The sequence below is a fragment of the Lissotriton vulgaris genome, chromosome 5 (assembly GCF_964263255.1).
Source record: "Lissotriton vulgaris chromosome 5, aLisVul1.2, whole genome shotgun sequence".
Classification (NCBI taxonomy): domain Eukaryota; kingdom Metazoa; phylum Chordata; class Amphibia; order Caudata; family Salamandridae; genus Lissotriton; species Lissotriton vulgaris.
The window spans coordinates 305,637,994-305,655,508 of NC_141693.1; the positions used below are offsets into that span (position 1 = coordinate 305,637,994).

Here is a 17,515-nt window from a genome sequence, read left to right on the forward strand (position 1 = left end):
TTCCAGCTCAGAACCTGGCTATATGCAAATTAGTCTGTCCCTGGCCCAGTGCATAATGGGAACAGGGCAGAACAAACTACCAAGCCAATTCTTCACCAGAAAGGAGACAAGCTTCCGGGGACCGGTTTCTGGTATTTCAGCCGTCGTCGGCCCGGCTTGCTTGAATCCTGATGGTGCAGTGAGCAAGGGACTTATGTCTGAGTATACCCTGCCACACCTATAGTGGCCAAAACCGATTCAGAAAAGGGGCTTCTGAGCAGAGCTTCAGGCATCGGCACTCTTTCTTTCATGAATTGAGCACTGCTTGGTGGATGAATCATTATTTGAAGACCAATGCTTGGTGAGGGTCAGAATAGAGACGTTTTCTAAGTGCTCTGTAGATGCCTCCACTGTGAGATACTGTACTTCAATACGTCAAGATATAGCCAAAAGTATTAAGTTGAATAAATGTCACATTATTCACTTATAATGCTATGAAAATTAAAAACCACCTGTTTTATCGGGGTGAGCTCACCTGGGCAGGAACTTCAGCTGCACGTTGAAGGAGGAATGAGCCTGGATGTATCCAGTTCGGGGGAGCAGCTCCATGTGGTGTTTGAGCTCTTTGCAGACATCAAAGTTCAGGCGCAGTGCGGTACTAGCCCTGCAGACAAACCGGAGAAAATAACTTTACTTACATATAATTAGCCTATCCTGTGTTAGGTTTAAGCCTATAATAACTGATAACACCTAACCCAAAGGGAAATAGCCATCACTGGTGTAAACATATAAACACTGAAAAAACACCTGCAGAACCACAAAGTAAATGCCATTCGAAGAAAATAAAAGGAGAGTAAAAGAGTCATTTTTAGGTCTCGCCTGTCGATGCGCATGCGCATCGAGCAAGCGAGACTATGGTGGCTTATCCACTCTTTATCCAACTTGCAAGGAATCGTGGCGATTCCTTGCAGTGCACGAGAAATTTAAGCTCAATGCGCATGCGCATTGAGCTTAAAAGCGCGTGCACATGCCCCCAGCCGCCTGCCTTGCCTACTCTCCCAGCTGGTGCCGCTCCACCCCCTGCGGCATCAAAGGCTTTCACGGCCGGCCGGCCATGCTTTCAGTTTCACGACCGGCCGGCCGTGTGAAGTACATTTCAAAGCCCGCTCTCCCTGCTCCGCCCCCTGCTCCGGCCGAGACGCATTTCTCCTCCCACCTCCCCCCTCCTGGGTCAGGTTACCCTGCTTTCTCTTTGGCTTTTTTTTCACCCGGTGACATTGTTGCCTTTAGCCCTTCCCTCACCTCCTCAAGCCGTTACTCGTTGCCTCTTACTCTCTCTCTCACACATGTACACTCTTTTCCCCTCTCTCTCGTCCCTCACTTTATGCCTCTCTCCCTCCTTCTCGTTTTGTCTCTCTAAATCTCTCCTCTGTTCTCTCTCTCATCTACTTCTTCTCTGTTCACCTCTCTCCTTGCCGTCTCCTTTGTCTCACACTCTAATATCCTTCACGATAAAGTCTCCTATGCCAGATGCACTTCTCTTTCCCCTTCAGACTGCAAGGGCTCTTTCCCAACACCCCACCCCCACACCTTTACCCCCCACCCTCACCTGTCTTAACTCACTCTCTATTTGATCTTCTTCCTCGACTCATACACTCACGTTCATTCCCAACACCCCACCCCCACACCTTTACCCCCCACCCTCACCTGTCTTAACTCACTCTCTATTTGATCTTCTTCCTCGTACTCATACACTCGCGTTCAGGAGTCTCGCCTTCTCTACACCGCGGAGCTTTCTGTGTCAGTCCAGCCGCTTCTTTCTGTCTTCATTTACTGTCTCCTGCACAAAACGGCTTTCCTCTCATTGGCATTGCTTTTCTGCTCTTTTCAACCATGGTGGTGCTAATAACTAAGATGGTTGGGGAGAGGGGGTGCGTGAGGAGCACGGCATGCATTTTTTCCCCTTTGAGAGCAAAACCTCTGTGCTGACACTGTGTATGCAACGCATGTTATTTCTAAAGACATTATCAGCCGTAAGGTAACGAATGCCAGCGTAAAGTAAACGCCTCCCTTGTGTGTTCTGTTCACAGTAATCTCTGTTGTATTGATGTAAATATTTAAATAATGGAGAGGGAAGGAAGTCCTAGCCCTACCCCCCAACCACCCCTCCCCCCGCCCCACCCCCGAAGAGCATTTCTAGACTCAGCCCGCCTAACACTAATGCGCCTTTAATTAATCCAACTCAGTTGTAAATTATATAAAATCTACTTCAAATCCTGCCCAAATAGCACTATTTGCATATTTATTGCCAAATGGGAGTAGAAACTCTAGTTATAGTGAGTGAATGGTAAAAAAAAATGCATGATTGACCTAATACTGGCGGGCATTTTACTCTCAATAGGTAGGATATTTTACATTATACACCACTACCTGTAAACAAATGTGACAGAAAGGTAAAATAAAGTCACGTTCCAATTAGGAAAAACATTAGCTGTGTGCAGCCAAAAATCAGTGTTGGCAGGACCTAGGTCACATACTTAAATCTTAGGCTGAACATGTCATCAAGACTCTGTTTTCCCAGTTATGGGCTTTTTTTTACCAGTACTAACGTTCAGATGTATTAGTGCAACCGGCTTACTAGTATCAAATCCCAAGAGTGGAAAAAGTGTTCGGGTGACAAGGAGTCACAAAGGAGCTACTCTGCTATAAAACTCACCCACCCTCACCCTCACTCACCCTCAACCCCTCACTCACCCTCACTCACCCTCAACACCTTACAATGACTCACACTCACCCTCACACACCCTCAGCCTCACACACCCTCTGCATAACAACACCTCTCACACCCTCACTCACCCTCACACACACTCACACTCACGCAACGTCACACACCCGAAGCCTCACACCCCCTCACTCACACTCACCCTCACACCCCCTAACCCGCACACCGCCTAACGCTCACACCCCCTAACGCTCACACCCCCTAACAATCACCCCCTAATCCTCACCCCCTCACTCTCACCCCACACCCTCACCCCCTCACTCTCACCCCACACCCTCACCCCTCACCCTCACCCCTCACCCCCTCACCCTCACCCCCTCACCCTCACCCCCTCACCCCCACCCCCTCACCCTCACTCACCCTCAACCCCTCACCCTCACACCCTCAACCCTTTGCCCTCAACCTCTCACTCACCCTCACTCACCCTCAACACCTCAGCCTCACCCTCACTCACCCTCACTCACCCTCAACCCCTCACACTCACTCACCCTCACCCTCACTCACCCTCAACTCCTCACCCTCACTCACCCTCACCCACCCTCACCCTCACCCTCACTCACCCTCACCCACACTCACCCTCCCTCAACCCCTCACCCTCACTCACCCTCAACCCCTCACCCTCACCCTCAAACCTTCCCCCTCAACCCCTCACTCACCCTCACTCTCACTCACCCTCACTCAGCCTCAACTACTCTCACTCACCCTCAACCCCTCACCCTAACTCACCCTCACCCTCACTCACCCTCAACACCTCACTCACCCTCACCCTCACTCACCCTCAACACCTCACCCTCAACCTCAACCCCTCACCCTCACTCACCCTCACCCTCACTCACCCTCACTCTCACTCACCCTCAACCCCTCACCCTCACTCACCCTCACTCTCACTCACCCTCAACCCCTCACCCTCACTCACCCTCAACCCCTCACCCTCACTCACCCTCACCCACCCTCACTCACCCTCAACCCCTCACCCTCACACAGTGCAATAGGTCTCAGACCATTTCAGTTAGAGCTTTAAGAAATGTTTATTGCTTTTTTTATTTGTAATTCTTTAGCATTGGCTACAGGAAACAAAAATGCTAAACATTTACAAAAAAAACCCATAAACAATTCTAAAAGCACTAACTATAATGGTGCGAGACCTATTGCATTTCCAATGCTTGTTATTTCTTCCTGAAGGGGCCAACACAATGTAACTTTGTTATACAAGGTAGCAGCAAGAAAGACTGGACTAACATTATTCTGGTCACATTTGCATTTGTCAGTTTTGTGGTCTTTGGAATAAAGCTGCAGGGTTTCAATGCATGTTTGGGTAAATTTCGATTATTTTATAAACTGCAGAGAATCAGGAAATATCTAAATCATATTTAATATTTTGGCTACGTTTGATTCTTTCACTGATAGGTAAAATGGCTGGTTGCTTGAGAATATTCCCAATATATACTATTGCATTTACCCACAGACAGAGAATGGTTGCAACCCTTTGATACATCAGCCCCCTTTTCTAGAGTCAGTATTGATTGTAGTGAATTGCCAAACACCCCAGGCTTTAAACATTCAATGCAAGGTGCAGTGACAGGTATATGCGATAAGAGGGCTGTCATCAAGCATCTTGGGTAGTGTTGAAAACATGGCACGAGACGTTTAGAAAACATCAACACAGTGTCACTTGGAATGCTGCTGCAAAAAGTTCTTACCAAATTCAACAAAGATTGGAGTGATATTGTTTGTATTTGGAGTGATTCAGCTATGTATATGAAAAAGTTGTGTGATGACCTGTCAAAATCGATAACTGAGCGGAAGTGCTTCCTTGTAAGAGATCGTTGCCACTTCCTATATTGTATGCTGAAAGCATAGTTACAATCTTCAGAGTTAATGAAGAATGCAATCAACTTTGTAGTTAATTCTGGTGCACTTTTTTGTTATGCACGGGAACTAAAATGCAAGTATTTCTCATTTTTCGCTTTGTGTGGCATCAAAGAAAGATTCATCCCAACTGTGTCATTTAGCCAGTGCTTCTCAGTCCTAAATGCCGTGAATGCTATTTTATCCATATGGCGACCGTTTACAGAATTTTTGCGTAGTGATGATGCCAAAGGCAAGAAATGTGAGGATGGTCAGTCGCATATTGATAGTGATGTGAAAAAAAAGTACACTGCATTCTTACATTTTTACAGGAAAACATGACTGCTGTAGTGGACATAATCAAAAAACTAGAGTCTGAAAACACCCTTGTCTACCAAGTGTTCAGCGTAATAGATGTAGATGTGAAACATCTCCTTGACAATAGGCTGGGTGACAATTTTCGTGACTTTGGCACTGCAACATGTTACATGTTAGAATGTTTGCCACTTGGTAGGCAAAGGAAAGTTGAGGAGCAATTCAGGAAATGTATATTTACAATGCATGAGAAATGGCTTGCAATCATGCATAGAAATGTCCCTTCACCAACCATGGCATTTGAAGTCATTGAAGCCTCACAGTGGTACTCTACACAAGTTCTAGATCTCTTCCGTGAAGTAGAATTTTCTCCAGACTTTGAAAAGCACTGCTTCATTTTTTACCTCTTCAATAACTCTGAGTGCATATGCGCCAAGTTCAATGCATTTGTTACAGAATCAGTCCCAGAGAATCACAATCTTCAGGTTTACCAGTATTGGCATGGAAAAGCTATGAAGGTGGCCAGAGTTAAGAAATTGTGTACTGGCTGTTTTGGCATTGACTTCCTCAAGTGCCAATGTTGAGAGAGACTTTTCACAGTTAAAAGTTTACCTGGGAAGGAAACAGTGATCATGCATGACCAAAGACTCACTGAAGAAGTTTTGTATGGTGCAGTACAGTAAGTTTGATTTGCAAAACTGTATTTGGACCTCATATACACTGTAAGTACACGGTCTATATGCCATGCACTATCAGGGCAGAAAGCAAGCAATAATAAAAGCAAAACATTCCATAAACACTGAAAAAAAACTCTTTCTGTTGGTTTTAATGACGAGGAAATGTGTAATCACTGATAACCACAGTTGTTTTAAGGTATTGAAATCACTGAAAACCCCCACCAGAATTTACCAAAAATAGAATCTGAAAACAGGAAAGCCTATATATAATACTATATCTCCAGTATTGGATTTCCTTTATATACACAACCCATAAGATCTCTTCTCATTGTCAGAAGGATACATTCAGAATTTGGAAAACCAATGTTACAGAGCCCTCAACGAGAGCAGGAGAGACATTGTAAAGGTCATGATGTAGAAGTAAAGATTAGTGCTGCTGTGTTGGTTCTCTGCTATTTGTCAGCCAGTGTAGGGCCTTCTGCAGCCCGGGAATTACTTTACAAGTGGTTCCAGGGTTTCCATTCCAGCCAGCAGTTTGATTAGGCTTGTGAAGATGCACAATCATCAGAGTGTATGAGTAGATTACTCTGGTAGTGGAATGTGTCATCTCTGAAGGGTGAGTGAGTGGTCTTAGTGTTTGGACGGCATTTCTTATGTCCTCTCCAGGCCAGTAGGCATGTGCGTGGCTTAGCAGAGAGGGGGCAGTGTGTGTATCTTTCTCTGTCTGTATTCATAGCCTTAACATGTTTTGTTGTAGGATACTCAATAGTGTGTCCTTCTGAAGGGGCTGGTATGAGCACAGTTCCACCCAAGTATATGGCATGTTTGGGCTGTTTGTAACAAAGACTGTCAATTATGAGATCTTTTTTTTAAATAATATTCAAAAACATTTCTCCTTCATAGCTCCTGTGAGCTTGGCTCTAGCCAGATGACCACTTGTGGGCTGCCCAGGGTCCTTTAGGGGCAAAGCATTTCTGTGGTCTCTGCCTCCCTCTCCTCAAGAGCACTTTCATATTATTCTTCAAGCACATTGGGTGCAGCAGAGGAGGAGCTAGACAGTGCCACAGGGCATCTGCCTTTTGATTATGGGGTACTTAAAAAGCAAAAAACCTGCAGCGTTAGACAGACCCTGGGGACACCCAGAAATGCTGGCTTCTTGCAACCATTAGAAGCCCATGTCTAACACAGGAGGAAGCGATTCGTGGCCTTTCCAGTGTTGCTGCGCTATAGGATTTGTCAATTCACAAGCACATTTATTTTACATTTCAAAGCTCCCAGGTGCCACTCTTTCACCGGGACGAGTGAGAGAGAGAGAGATGAGACAGTTGGAGCAGAAAGAAAAACAGAGGTATGGGCAGAGTTAAAGAAAGAAAGGGGAGGGAGAAAGACCAAGAAAGAGAGAGAGAGACCCAGAGTGGCAGAGTAATACCGAGGTAATGTGGGTTGGGTGGAGATGAGAAAATGAGAACAAGAGAGGGAGAGCGAGAGAGAGAGATAGAGAGAGAGAGAGAGAGAGAGAGAGAGAGAGAGAGAGAGAGAGAGAGAGATAGAGAGAGAGAGAGAGAGAGAGAGAGATAGAGAGAGGGGGAAGTGAAGACCTGAACAGAGAGAGAGAGTGAAAGTGAATGAGTGAGAGACAGAGTGTGAGACTGGGTGAGAGGAGATGAGTGAAAGAAAATAAAAGTAAGAGAGCGAGAGAGGGTAAGTGAGTAAGAGTTATTGTTAGTGCGAGTGAGTGAAAGAGGGAGGAAGAGTGTATGAAAGGGAGAAAGGATAAGTAGTAGCGTGAGAGAATGAGGAGAGAATGAGAGTGAGTGAAAGTGAAAGTGACAGAGAGAGGAGGGAATGGTGGAGTGAGACATTGAGACAGAGTGAGTGTGACTGTGAGTGAAAGTGAGCAAGTTAAAGTGCGGAAAAGGGTGAGAGGGTATGAGTGACCAAAGAGGGTGTGAATGAACATGCGGCTAAGGGAGGGAAGTATGAGAGGGTGAGTGAGTGAGTGAGTGTGTGTAAGACTGTCTATCTGTCTGTGTGTCTTTGTCTGTGAACAGAAGTCAATATGCTGTAATGATAGTAGTAATACATACTAGAAAACATTTGCTGGTTCAGTTCATAATTGGGCTAGACCACCCACTCAGCTCTGGCTCGGCCGGTGAGTTCTATGGCTTGCCCACCGTTACATGTGTTGATACATTATCCTCTTCAATGTGGAGTTCATTCATTCTATTGTGCCTGTGAGTGTAGCATTGCAGGTAGCAACTATATGCTTAGATTTACTAAACAGTTTTGTTCTCTTGGATATTAGCAAATTACTATTTCACATTTAGTGTTTTGAGAGATCGCTCTGATAGACAGTATGAGTTAGGGATGGAAGAAAGTGTTATGAAAAGCTCAAATAACCACTGGGAGGAAAGAAGAGTGGTGTCTAAAGGACTTTATTCTTACGAGATGTAGTGAATCATTTAGAAGAACCAAGGTCCGTAACCGGATAATCTGTCTGGTCAATGTTATTACAATGAGAAGGTCACGTTTCATCAGAAGGTGAGCTGTATGCATTGGTTCAGAGAGCGTGTTCATTTAGAAAGAACTACTATGCACCTCTGGAGGTGGAGGCTTTTTTTTATTTTTTACAGAGGGATAGGTTTTTAAGATCTGTCGAAAGTATCCTTTATGACTCGAATGGTGAAAAAGAATACCAGGATGGAATTTCCTGGCAGCAAGATGAACTCTCACAGCAGACTACAGTAAAACAAACAGCACTGGGTAAAAACATATAAGGACAAACAGTATCTTGCTCTCATATCTTGAGATTCATGCTCTTTCTTCCCTGAGCTTGAAGGAAATAGAGGACCAAGAGGAAGAACATGTTGTCTCTGTCAGAATGTTTATATAGGTGGCCAGCAGATTAAAATTCCAGCACTGCAGATCCTCGGGCTGGAAGACTGTAATGGAGAAAGCTGTCCACTCTGCTGCTCAGGAGATGGGGTTTGTATGACAATCTTTGGTATTGCCTCACTGACAAAAGAAGATAGAGTGGAAACCACAACTAGCAATGAAGGGCTGGAGTTGCTTGAATACTCCAGCTGAGAGCTGAGATCCTGATGAATGGATGGACATTCTCTGCATTCTGGGTGTTTTTTTTGTCTTGGCAATAAGGTCAATTTAAGGTGTGCACTACTGCTCCAAGAATTCTGAGAGCGCTTTATCATGCATTAGTCAATTGTGATTCTTACACTTTCCTACTCCGTCAATTTGAACATATCCTTTCTCATCTTTTGTACAAAGCAGATCCACTGCTATGGCCTGGCAGTCCCAGGGTCTATTCTGGATGGTCTAAATCTCATTCCTCCATACCTATTGAGAAGGTATTGCTTTATTTGTTGTAACTAAGGCAAGAAAAGGCCTGTAAAGTAGACGGACCACCCTCGAAATCAGCAAGTTAATGTGATATGACTACTCTCCCCGCGACAAAGTTCCTGGAATCTTTAAGTGAGGCCTGGGGAGGATCATTCCATCAAGAATGCTGGGAAGGAACTGCTTATGGAACATTACTCCTTTGAGCACATCTTTCATTTCTCTCTGTAGAGCTGTGTATCAGTTTCAACTTCTCTTCTGCGTCAAGGCATCATTGATCTATAAGACATTCTTGTAGAGATCTCCGATAATGTGTTATGTAAATGCAGAAGGTCACTGCTACCATCAGATAAGCATGGCTGTAGGGTGAGGATTGGCTAGGAGGGAAATACACTCTCATAGATAAAATATAGCTTCTCTCCCAAAATAAACACTTGTGCATTCCTTGATTCAAAATGAGCTTACAAACACTGGATTTTTGCATTCTGGGGGTGTCGAGTTGCTGCAGTTGAACCCCAAACACTGGAGGAGTTTTGCACTTGTGTATACCTCTAACATAACCTTTTGATAAGTATGCCTTCAGAAGCCAATCAATCAAGTATAGAAGTACAAAGAATTCTATTTTGCCAAAGTGAGCCACTGTTGCACCAATGCATTTGAAGCCGACATGGAGAGCTGCCATCAGGCCGAATGGTAAGACCTTCTATTGTAATGATGGTTGTTCCCGACAAATGACGGGGGTTTTCTGTGTTTCACTGAAACTGTGATGTCAAAATATGCATTTTGAAGGTCTAACATTCAGTCTTCTTAATGTAGATGCACCGAGATTTGAAGTAAAGCCGATAGGCTGATGTTCTCTCTGTTCAAGCATTTGATTTTTTGGTTCTAGATCTAGGATGTGTTGGAATTCTTTTAGAACTTTCTCTGTTTGAAAAAACGTAGGCCCACATCTTTTTGTCCAATTGAAATCTATGGGCTTTTTATTCTATGCTTTTATTAAAGACTATATGAACACCTAAAGCATATGAACAGTCTAGTGCTTTTGAGCCTTGATATGTGCAATACTCCAACGCTGTTTTTGGTGAAGTTCTATTATGCTGGAAAGTTGCTCTGATACTCCGACTAACTGGGTTTTTAACGGTTGTGAGAGGAGAAGGAGCAGGGTTCCTGTGCGTTGTTCAAACTGCACTTTTTCTGGTTGCGAGTAAAAGGAGGCTTCAGGGTGCCATGACTTAATAGGTACCAGGTCTTCTGTGGATTTCCTACTAGTAGTTGGGTTAAACACACTCACTTAATGCACATTTTACCAGAGCTCCCTTTATACTTTGGTCTTGTAAATCACTTTTTCTAGCACACTGGTAAAGGTGTCAGATTCCACCTTCTACTTGTAGGTTCATCCTCCCTATGGGCCCCAAATTAGGCTGTACCAGAGAGTGGTAAAATCAGAAACTACTCCTGATGTTTTGGTTTGCGACCAGTGTAGTAACAACAGGATAGGTGTCTCATGCAGTTAGAATGGTAGTATTTATGGGCAGAAGAGTCTGCTGCCTGTGCTGCAGTACCTGTTTTTGCTCTCAGCCTGGCTTCAGATTAGTGATCAATTGCCAACACAGGGATATGTCAGACCAGCTCATCTGTGAAGGGGCACTTGTTGCCCATACAAAAATGTCAGGACTGGAGCTGGGAGGGTTAGCCCCGACACGCAGGCTATGGGAGTTGTGCGATACCATGCGGCAGAAGTATAGACTCAAGAGAGAATTCTAGGATTTTAACTGGATGAATACCACCAGTCTATTCAGAATACAAATGTAGCCAGCTATCCAGTTTCAGCCTCAGTGGATCCAAATTAAGAATTGCAGGGCTTCACAGATACCTGCATGCTGGCCCTGTTCCTTTCCTGAGGCAGGTAGATGGTGGCTATTGTGTTTCTCCTTATGAATGGTGGGTAGGAGGAGCACTCGGGGTGTATCAAAGGTTCAACCAATTATACTGAATTTTTTTTTATATATTTTTCCTCAGCGTGCTGCTAAGGTAGCACGTTTGTCTTGTCCGTGCCTGCAACTGAAAACCTATCTTAAATGTCTGTGACACTTAACCCTAGCGCACTGTCGCTCTGTGCGGTTGTAGTACAAACACTCCGCCTTAATTTTTACTCAATTAAACACAATCGTTTGTTTTCAAGATATATGGTTTATCAACAAATAATAAAAAAAAAATGATTCGGTAACTTTTCCCTAGTTACACAATAGTTTCATTCAAAACATAGTTATACAATGAAATAAAATTCACATTATTGCATTTTAAACATTGACAATAGATGACTTTATCTTGATGCCCAATGCATTTCAAGCTCAAATGAGCTCTTCCTCAGGGGCCTGTGGAATGAATTGTGTGTATGGTTACTCTATCAGTAATAGATGAGACAGAAAACAAATCATCAATATGTACAAGGTGTCCAAAACGTCATTGAAAACATGCTAGCGGAGTGAAGACACACATAACCATTACCCCAGTGAATGCACCTCAATGTGCCAAGAAATAACCCAAAATCACGGAGAAACAAACTTACTGGTATCGTAGTCACCTATATCTTCAATCTAAATCATAAAAACGTATGAAAAACGTATAAAAAACCATGGAGAAAGCTGCTCTCAACTATCAAATGAACTCACTAGCCATTCGTGCTGTTCTCTCTTACCTTATTGTAAACGCTCGAAGCAAAAAAACGGGGAGTTCTGCTCCTGCAAGGATCTTGTCTGATCTGCAATAACAAATCGGGTCACTCAACTCTGGGTTCGGAAAACCTCACTACCAAATCGGGTCAATCTAGACGGATTGTTTAGAGACCCCTTACCGTAATCAGAAGAACTATGCCTCAAACTTCTGCTCCACAACTCGAATATGCGCTACAACTGCTGCTAGGTACACCGACTCGCTGTGTGGGACACACCGCGTTCTTCCTCAATACAAAGCATGGTGGCTTGGCGGTATAAACACTAACAAAGGACTTGGCTAACCAGCTGGAGATCCCAAAACTACGGGCGCCATATTCAAAGAGTCAAAAGCGACTCGGTAATCACACGATAAAGCCTCGAAGTGAAAGAATTAAATAAACACCAAAAGATAAAAAGAAAGAAAGAGAAGAAAATGGTGTGTGTTTTTTGTAAAATACTCCTACTATACATTGTTTTCGTGCTATTATTCAATTGTCATGACATTCTACAAAAAAGCAGACATCACCTATATCTTCAATCTAAATCATAAAAACGTATGAAAAACGTATAAAAAACCATGGAGAAAGCTGCTCTCAACTATCAAATGAACTCACTAGCCATTCGTGCTGTTCTCTCTTACCTTATTGTAAACGCTCGAAGCAAAAAAACGGGGAGTTCTGCTCCTGCAAGGATCTTGTCTGATCTGCAATAACAAATCGGGTCACTCAACTCTGGGTTCGGAAAACCTCACTACCAAATCGGGTCAATCTAGACGGATTGTTTAGAGACCCCTTACCGTAATCAGAAGAACTATGCCTCAAACTTCTGCTCCACAACTCGAATATGCGCTACAACTGCTGCTAGGTACACCGACTCGCTGTGTGGGACACACCGCGTTCTTCCTCAATACAAAGCATGGTGGCTTGGCGGTATAAACACTAACAAAGGACTTGGCTAACCAGCTGGAGATCCCAAAACTACGGGCGCCATATTCAAAGAGTCAAAAGCGACTCGGTAATCACACGATAAAGCCTCGAAGTGAAAGAATTAAATAAACACCAAAAGATAAAAAGAAAGAAAGAGAAGAAAATGGTGTGTGTTTTTTGTAAAATACTCCTACTATACATTGTTTTCGTGCTATTATTCAATTGTCATGACATTCTACAAAAAAGCAGACATCAAGCTGAAACAGACTGCATGGGTAGAAAACTCATATGAAACATGATAAATCGATTTTTTCATTTAACCCTTTGGGTTCCTGGGTAACCAAAAACCTAATCCAATGTATTTCTCTTTGGAGGAGGGATCTGGTGAGATCAACCCCCTCGTAAACTTTAACAACTTCCAAAATGGAGAACCTAATCTGAGCTATGCCATGATTGTTGTCATTCCAGTGTTTTGCCAGGTTACTTTTCACATTTTTGTTTCTTATTGTGCTTTTATGTTCTGTTATTCTCGTTTTGAGTTTTCTCTCCGTTTTCCCTACGTAGAATTTTCCGCAGGGACACTTGATGTAATAAATTAAATTTTTTGAATTGCAGTCTCCATTGTAGTGCAGTTCCATTGCTTTTCCAGTTTGTGGATGATGTAATGTTTTTCCTAGGATCACATTAGAACAATGGACACAATTCTCACATTTCTTCATCCCTCTATTGGACACTTCTGTGTCCCTAATAGGGGTCAACAGCAGTTCTTTAAGGTTCTTCGACCTTGTGTACGCGAAAATTGGTTTGTTATCAAAAATTCCATTAAAATCATCTTCATTCCTCAAGAGATCCCAATGTTTATTGATAATTGTTTTCACTCTTTGAGATGAAGTAGAAAACTTGGATACAAACACGTGCCTGTCCGTGGTTTTTTTTGGTTTCTGAATTAACAGATTCTCCCTGCTGTTTGAATCTATCCTTTTTTTTGCTTTAAGCAAAATTTCCTCAGGATAACCTCGTTCTTTGTAGCGTTGATGTTGGATTCTCAGATTCTCTTTTAGATCTTCCTCTTGAGAGCAGATCCTTTTGATCCGCATATATTGCGATACTGGTAGGTTATTCTTTAGGTTTTGAGGGTGAAAACTGTGAAATGACAATGAATTATTCACATCAGTCTCTTTTCTGAACACTTTCGTTTTGATCTGCGTGTCCTCAATATTAATCAAAACATCTAAGAATGGCAATTCTTTATCGCTGATAGCATGTGTAAATTCAATGTTGCCTTCACAATGGTTCAATTTAGCAATTTCAAATTCTAGACTTTCCTTGGTTCCAGACCATAATACAAATATATCGTCTATGAATCTGCGATATAAGATTGCGTTTTCATTCCAAACGGTGTTCGTGTAAATATGGTCAGCTTCAAATTTGGCCATGAAGGTATTAGCGTATGCCGGGGCCCCAGCAAATCCCATGGACGTGCCATTCTGTTGGAGATAAAACTTTGATAACCATTGAAAATAACTATGATACAAACAAAAATGTAAAAGTTCCAAAATGAAAACTTTTTCTGCCTTTACAAAGGGTTGTTGTAGCAGAGCCCATTCCACGGCCTCCATTCCGGCTTGATGAGGGATAGAGGTGTACAACGACTTCACGTCGATGGTACACACAAAAATAGAACTTGGTGTTTGAGTCTCCCTTAATGTCGATAAGAAATCATTGGTGTCTTTAATGTACGATGGCCATTTTTGTACAAAAGACTGAAGGAATGTATCGATGTATTGGCCCAATGGTTCAAATACTGTCCCACATCCAGTGACAATGGGACGCATGGGCGGATCCAATAGATTTTTATGCACCTTGGGGAGCATATAAAGGCGTGCTATTCTAGGAAATTGTACTGTCAAAAATTGTTTGGTCTTAGCAGAGATATACCCTAATTCAAGGGCTTTTGTCAAAATGTCATTGAGAGCAATTTGTAATTCTTCAATAGGATTTTTGTCCAGCTCAAAATAAATGGAAGTGTCAGCCACATGTTCTTCTATCTTTCGGTTGTACATAGTTTTGTCCATCACTATTATGGCGCCTCCTTTATCGGCTTTCTGTATCAGAATGCTCTGATTTTCTTGAAGCCCTTTGAGTACAGATCTGTCGTATACTGAAAGATTCTTTCTTTTTGATTTCTTGACATTCAGGCTTTCTAAATCGCTGATAACTGATTTTTCAAAGGCTTCCAAAATTTTGTGTGTTGTGGGTGCTTGAAATTTAGATTTGGGCCTGAATTCCAGAAATTCAGGTTCTTCTTTGTCATTTTGGGATGGCACAATATTAGTGAAGAAATGTCTCAATTTTAGGACTCTCATGAATCTGTAAAATGCAACCTCAATTTCCAGCTTATTGGTATCGTATGTGGGGACAAACCCTAAACCTTTGTTTAGTACTCTCAATTCGTCTTTGGTTAGTTCTGTCTGAGAGATGTTTAGAACCAAACTTATCTCATGCTCCTTGTACGTGCTCCTTCTGCCTCCTCTCCTTGTTTTTGTGCTGATTGCTTTTTTTGTTGTTTCCCTATTGTGTTTCTCCTCCCACTGCACAAATGGAGACTTTGGCAATGAGATTTGTCACTCATGAACTGAAAACAACTTGACTGAGTTGGCAAAAAAGGGAGATGAACACCTGGGGGTTGTAAAGGAGAGGATGCAAAGGGGGAATAATTCACTGTAGAAATATACCTGAACCTTTGCATGCTTGTTTCCAGCTAGAACTTCAACAGTAAAAAAATAGAAACAGGTCACGATTTGGGTCTTGTCCACTGGCAGAGCAGTACAGTTTAATGTATTTAAAGGAGCCCACTAGTGAGTGAGGCTACAGAAGCTCTCAAAGCCGAAGCAGATCTCGTCAAACAAAGGAATATTCTGGAATACGCCTGTTGTGGGTGTTGTCAGAGAATTTTTAATTTCTCTATGCAGGATGGCTTCTTTAAATACAATATGCTGCTGGACATGGTTGTTGTAAGTACGTTGTACATAGCTAAACACGTTTGCCATCATTATATCGGTAGGGTCTTAATTCTGAGTGGTAATGCTTGAGCCAGACTTACTAATTCAAGGGGACTGTGTATAGGCATGTGCGGAATGAAGAATAATGTGGGGGATAATGTGGAATTCGGTTTTACGGCCCAATATCATCATGTTTGTTCCTAAAGTTTGGACTGGTGTCCGGCCACATATCTGCATACCCCTATGTTTTTAGAAGCTGACGCAATACCTAAGGGAACAAGAGAGAGACTTGAGTCAAACATCCTGGAATATTCTCCCAAATATCCACAATTCCCTGGGAAGCAGGAATAGCCTTCATGTGGGTCATGTCCAACTGCACCACTGAAGGTCAACCTCGGCATTGGCTTCACATGAGTCTTTTGGACATTGATGATAAAGCCCAAGTCATGGAGAACAGTCAGTGTGCCAAAATCGTTCTTCATGAGCCAGTTGCTCAAGTATAAAAATAAATGGACTGCTGACCATCTGCTGCCACAATGGACATAACTTTTGCAAAGACAAAAGGCACGGCTGTCACCTCGTAAGGCAAGACCACAAACTGGTAGCACTGGGATGCCACAGTTAACCTCAGGTAACATATATTAGCAGGGGCACTAGGAAGACGAGAGTAGGTGTCCTGGAGGTTCACAGACATCAACCAATCCCCAGAGTTCAGGCCCCAAAACAAATTACTTGTAGTGGTCCATTCTGGCTGTCTAAACCCATCTCAGAAAATTACAAATCTTTTGAACTTTCTTGTGAAGTGAATATTGTCTAAGACAACCTTTGACTGGGATGGACATACAACCCTTGGACAAAAGCATAAGAGAATAGAGTCAAATGCTTGGAAAGGCTACAAAAAGAAAATGCTTCAGCATTAACAATTTAGAAAATCTTTATCACCAATCTGAGTACAGCCACCTCTCATTCTCATGCCTATCAGTCTTAATCTCTCTTATTGTAATTCTGTGTTTGGCTGATTCCTATTTTTATAGATCACAACCTCTCCTCTTTAAAACCCTATGCGTGTAATCTAAGATTGCCTAATCTCCACCAGCCTATCCATCTCGTCAACCATTCACCTGAAACCAGCTACTCCTCACTAATGATTACACCTAAATTGTATTATTAGAATCTATCACAAAGAAACTGGAGTATATGCATGTCATTTTTTGTTGAGTGCACATGACAAAATACAATAATTACCAATAACCATTGGATTAACCACTAACCTTGGGTTCCGTAATAAAGTGCTACTTGCCGTACAGCGCTTTAGCACCTGGTCAGGGGAAAGAAGTGATATATAAATGTACTTACAATTTCCCACTTTCAAAGGCCAGCAAGGCTTGGCTCAGAGACAGCATTTTGAATGGTGAATGAACAAGTTCAGTAGGCAGCGATCCAGGACACGCCTCAGAATGCTATGCTTCTTAGTGGACCAAAGAGTAAAAAGACTAATATCCTGTGTCATTTTCTTCCAGAAGCACTATTTCTATGGCCATTTGCTTCAGCAGGACAAGGACCTCTGCCTCCAGAATCAAGGTCTGAGCTGAAGAGCACAACCTGGTGAAAGAAGGATGGACCGGAGAAAAGGGGACAGAAAGGGTATGAGGATCAACTGGCGGACTCCGCAGTCCAGCAAGATCAACTCTCTCTTGGGAGAAAAGTGGTGATATAAGTGAGGGAGCCAGAGAGGTTTTGAGGCAGCAGATCTGGCAGAGGACAGAGAGGATTGGTGTTTACCTTTCTTTATCTGACTGCAAATTGAGAGGATTGTGTAAAGCAAACTGTGGCAATCCTGCTAGTGTGAAAGGTAAGAGTGTAGGATGTTGTTTCTAACACAGAACACATTTTGCATACCTATTAATGAACTGTATAA

The 17,515-nt window shown here is 42.8% G+C and overlaps 1 protein-coding gene across 2 annotated transcripts in view; it reads right to left on the minus strand.

The window, feature by feature from the left end:
• Positions 1 to 17,515, minus strand: part of CFAP74 (cilia and flagella associated protein 74) — a 1,279,283-nt gene that overhangs the window by 709,878 nt on the left and 551,890 nt on the right. For both annotated transcript variants that reach the window (XM_086921531.1, XM_086921532.1), the window contains exon 23: positions 515 to 643. In XM_086921531.1, the coding sequence (XP_086777657.1) occupies positions 515 to 643 (129 nt within the window). The remainder of the gene's footprint in view (positions 1 to 514; positions 644 to 17,515) is intronic.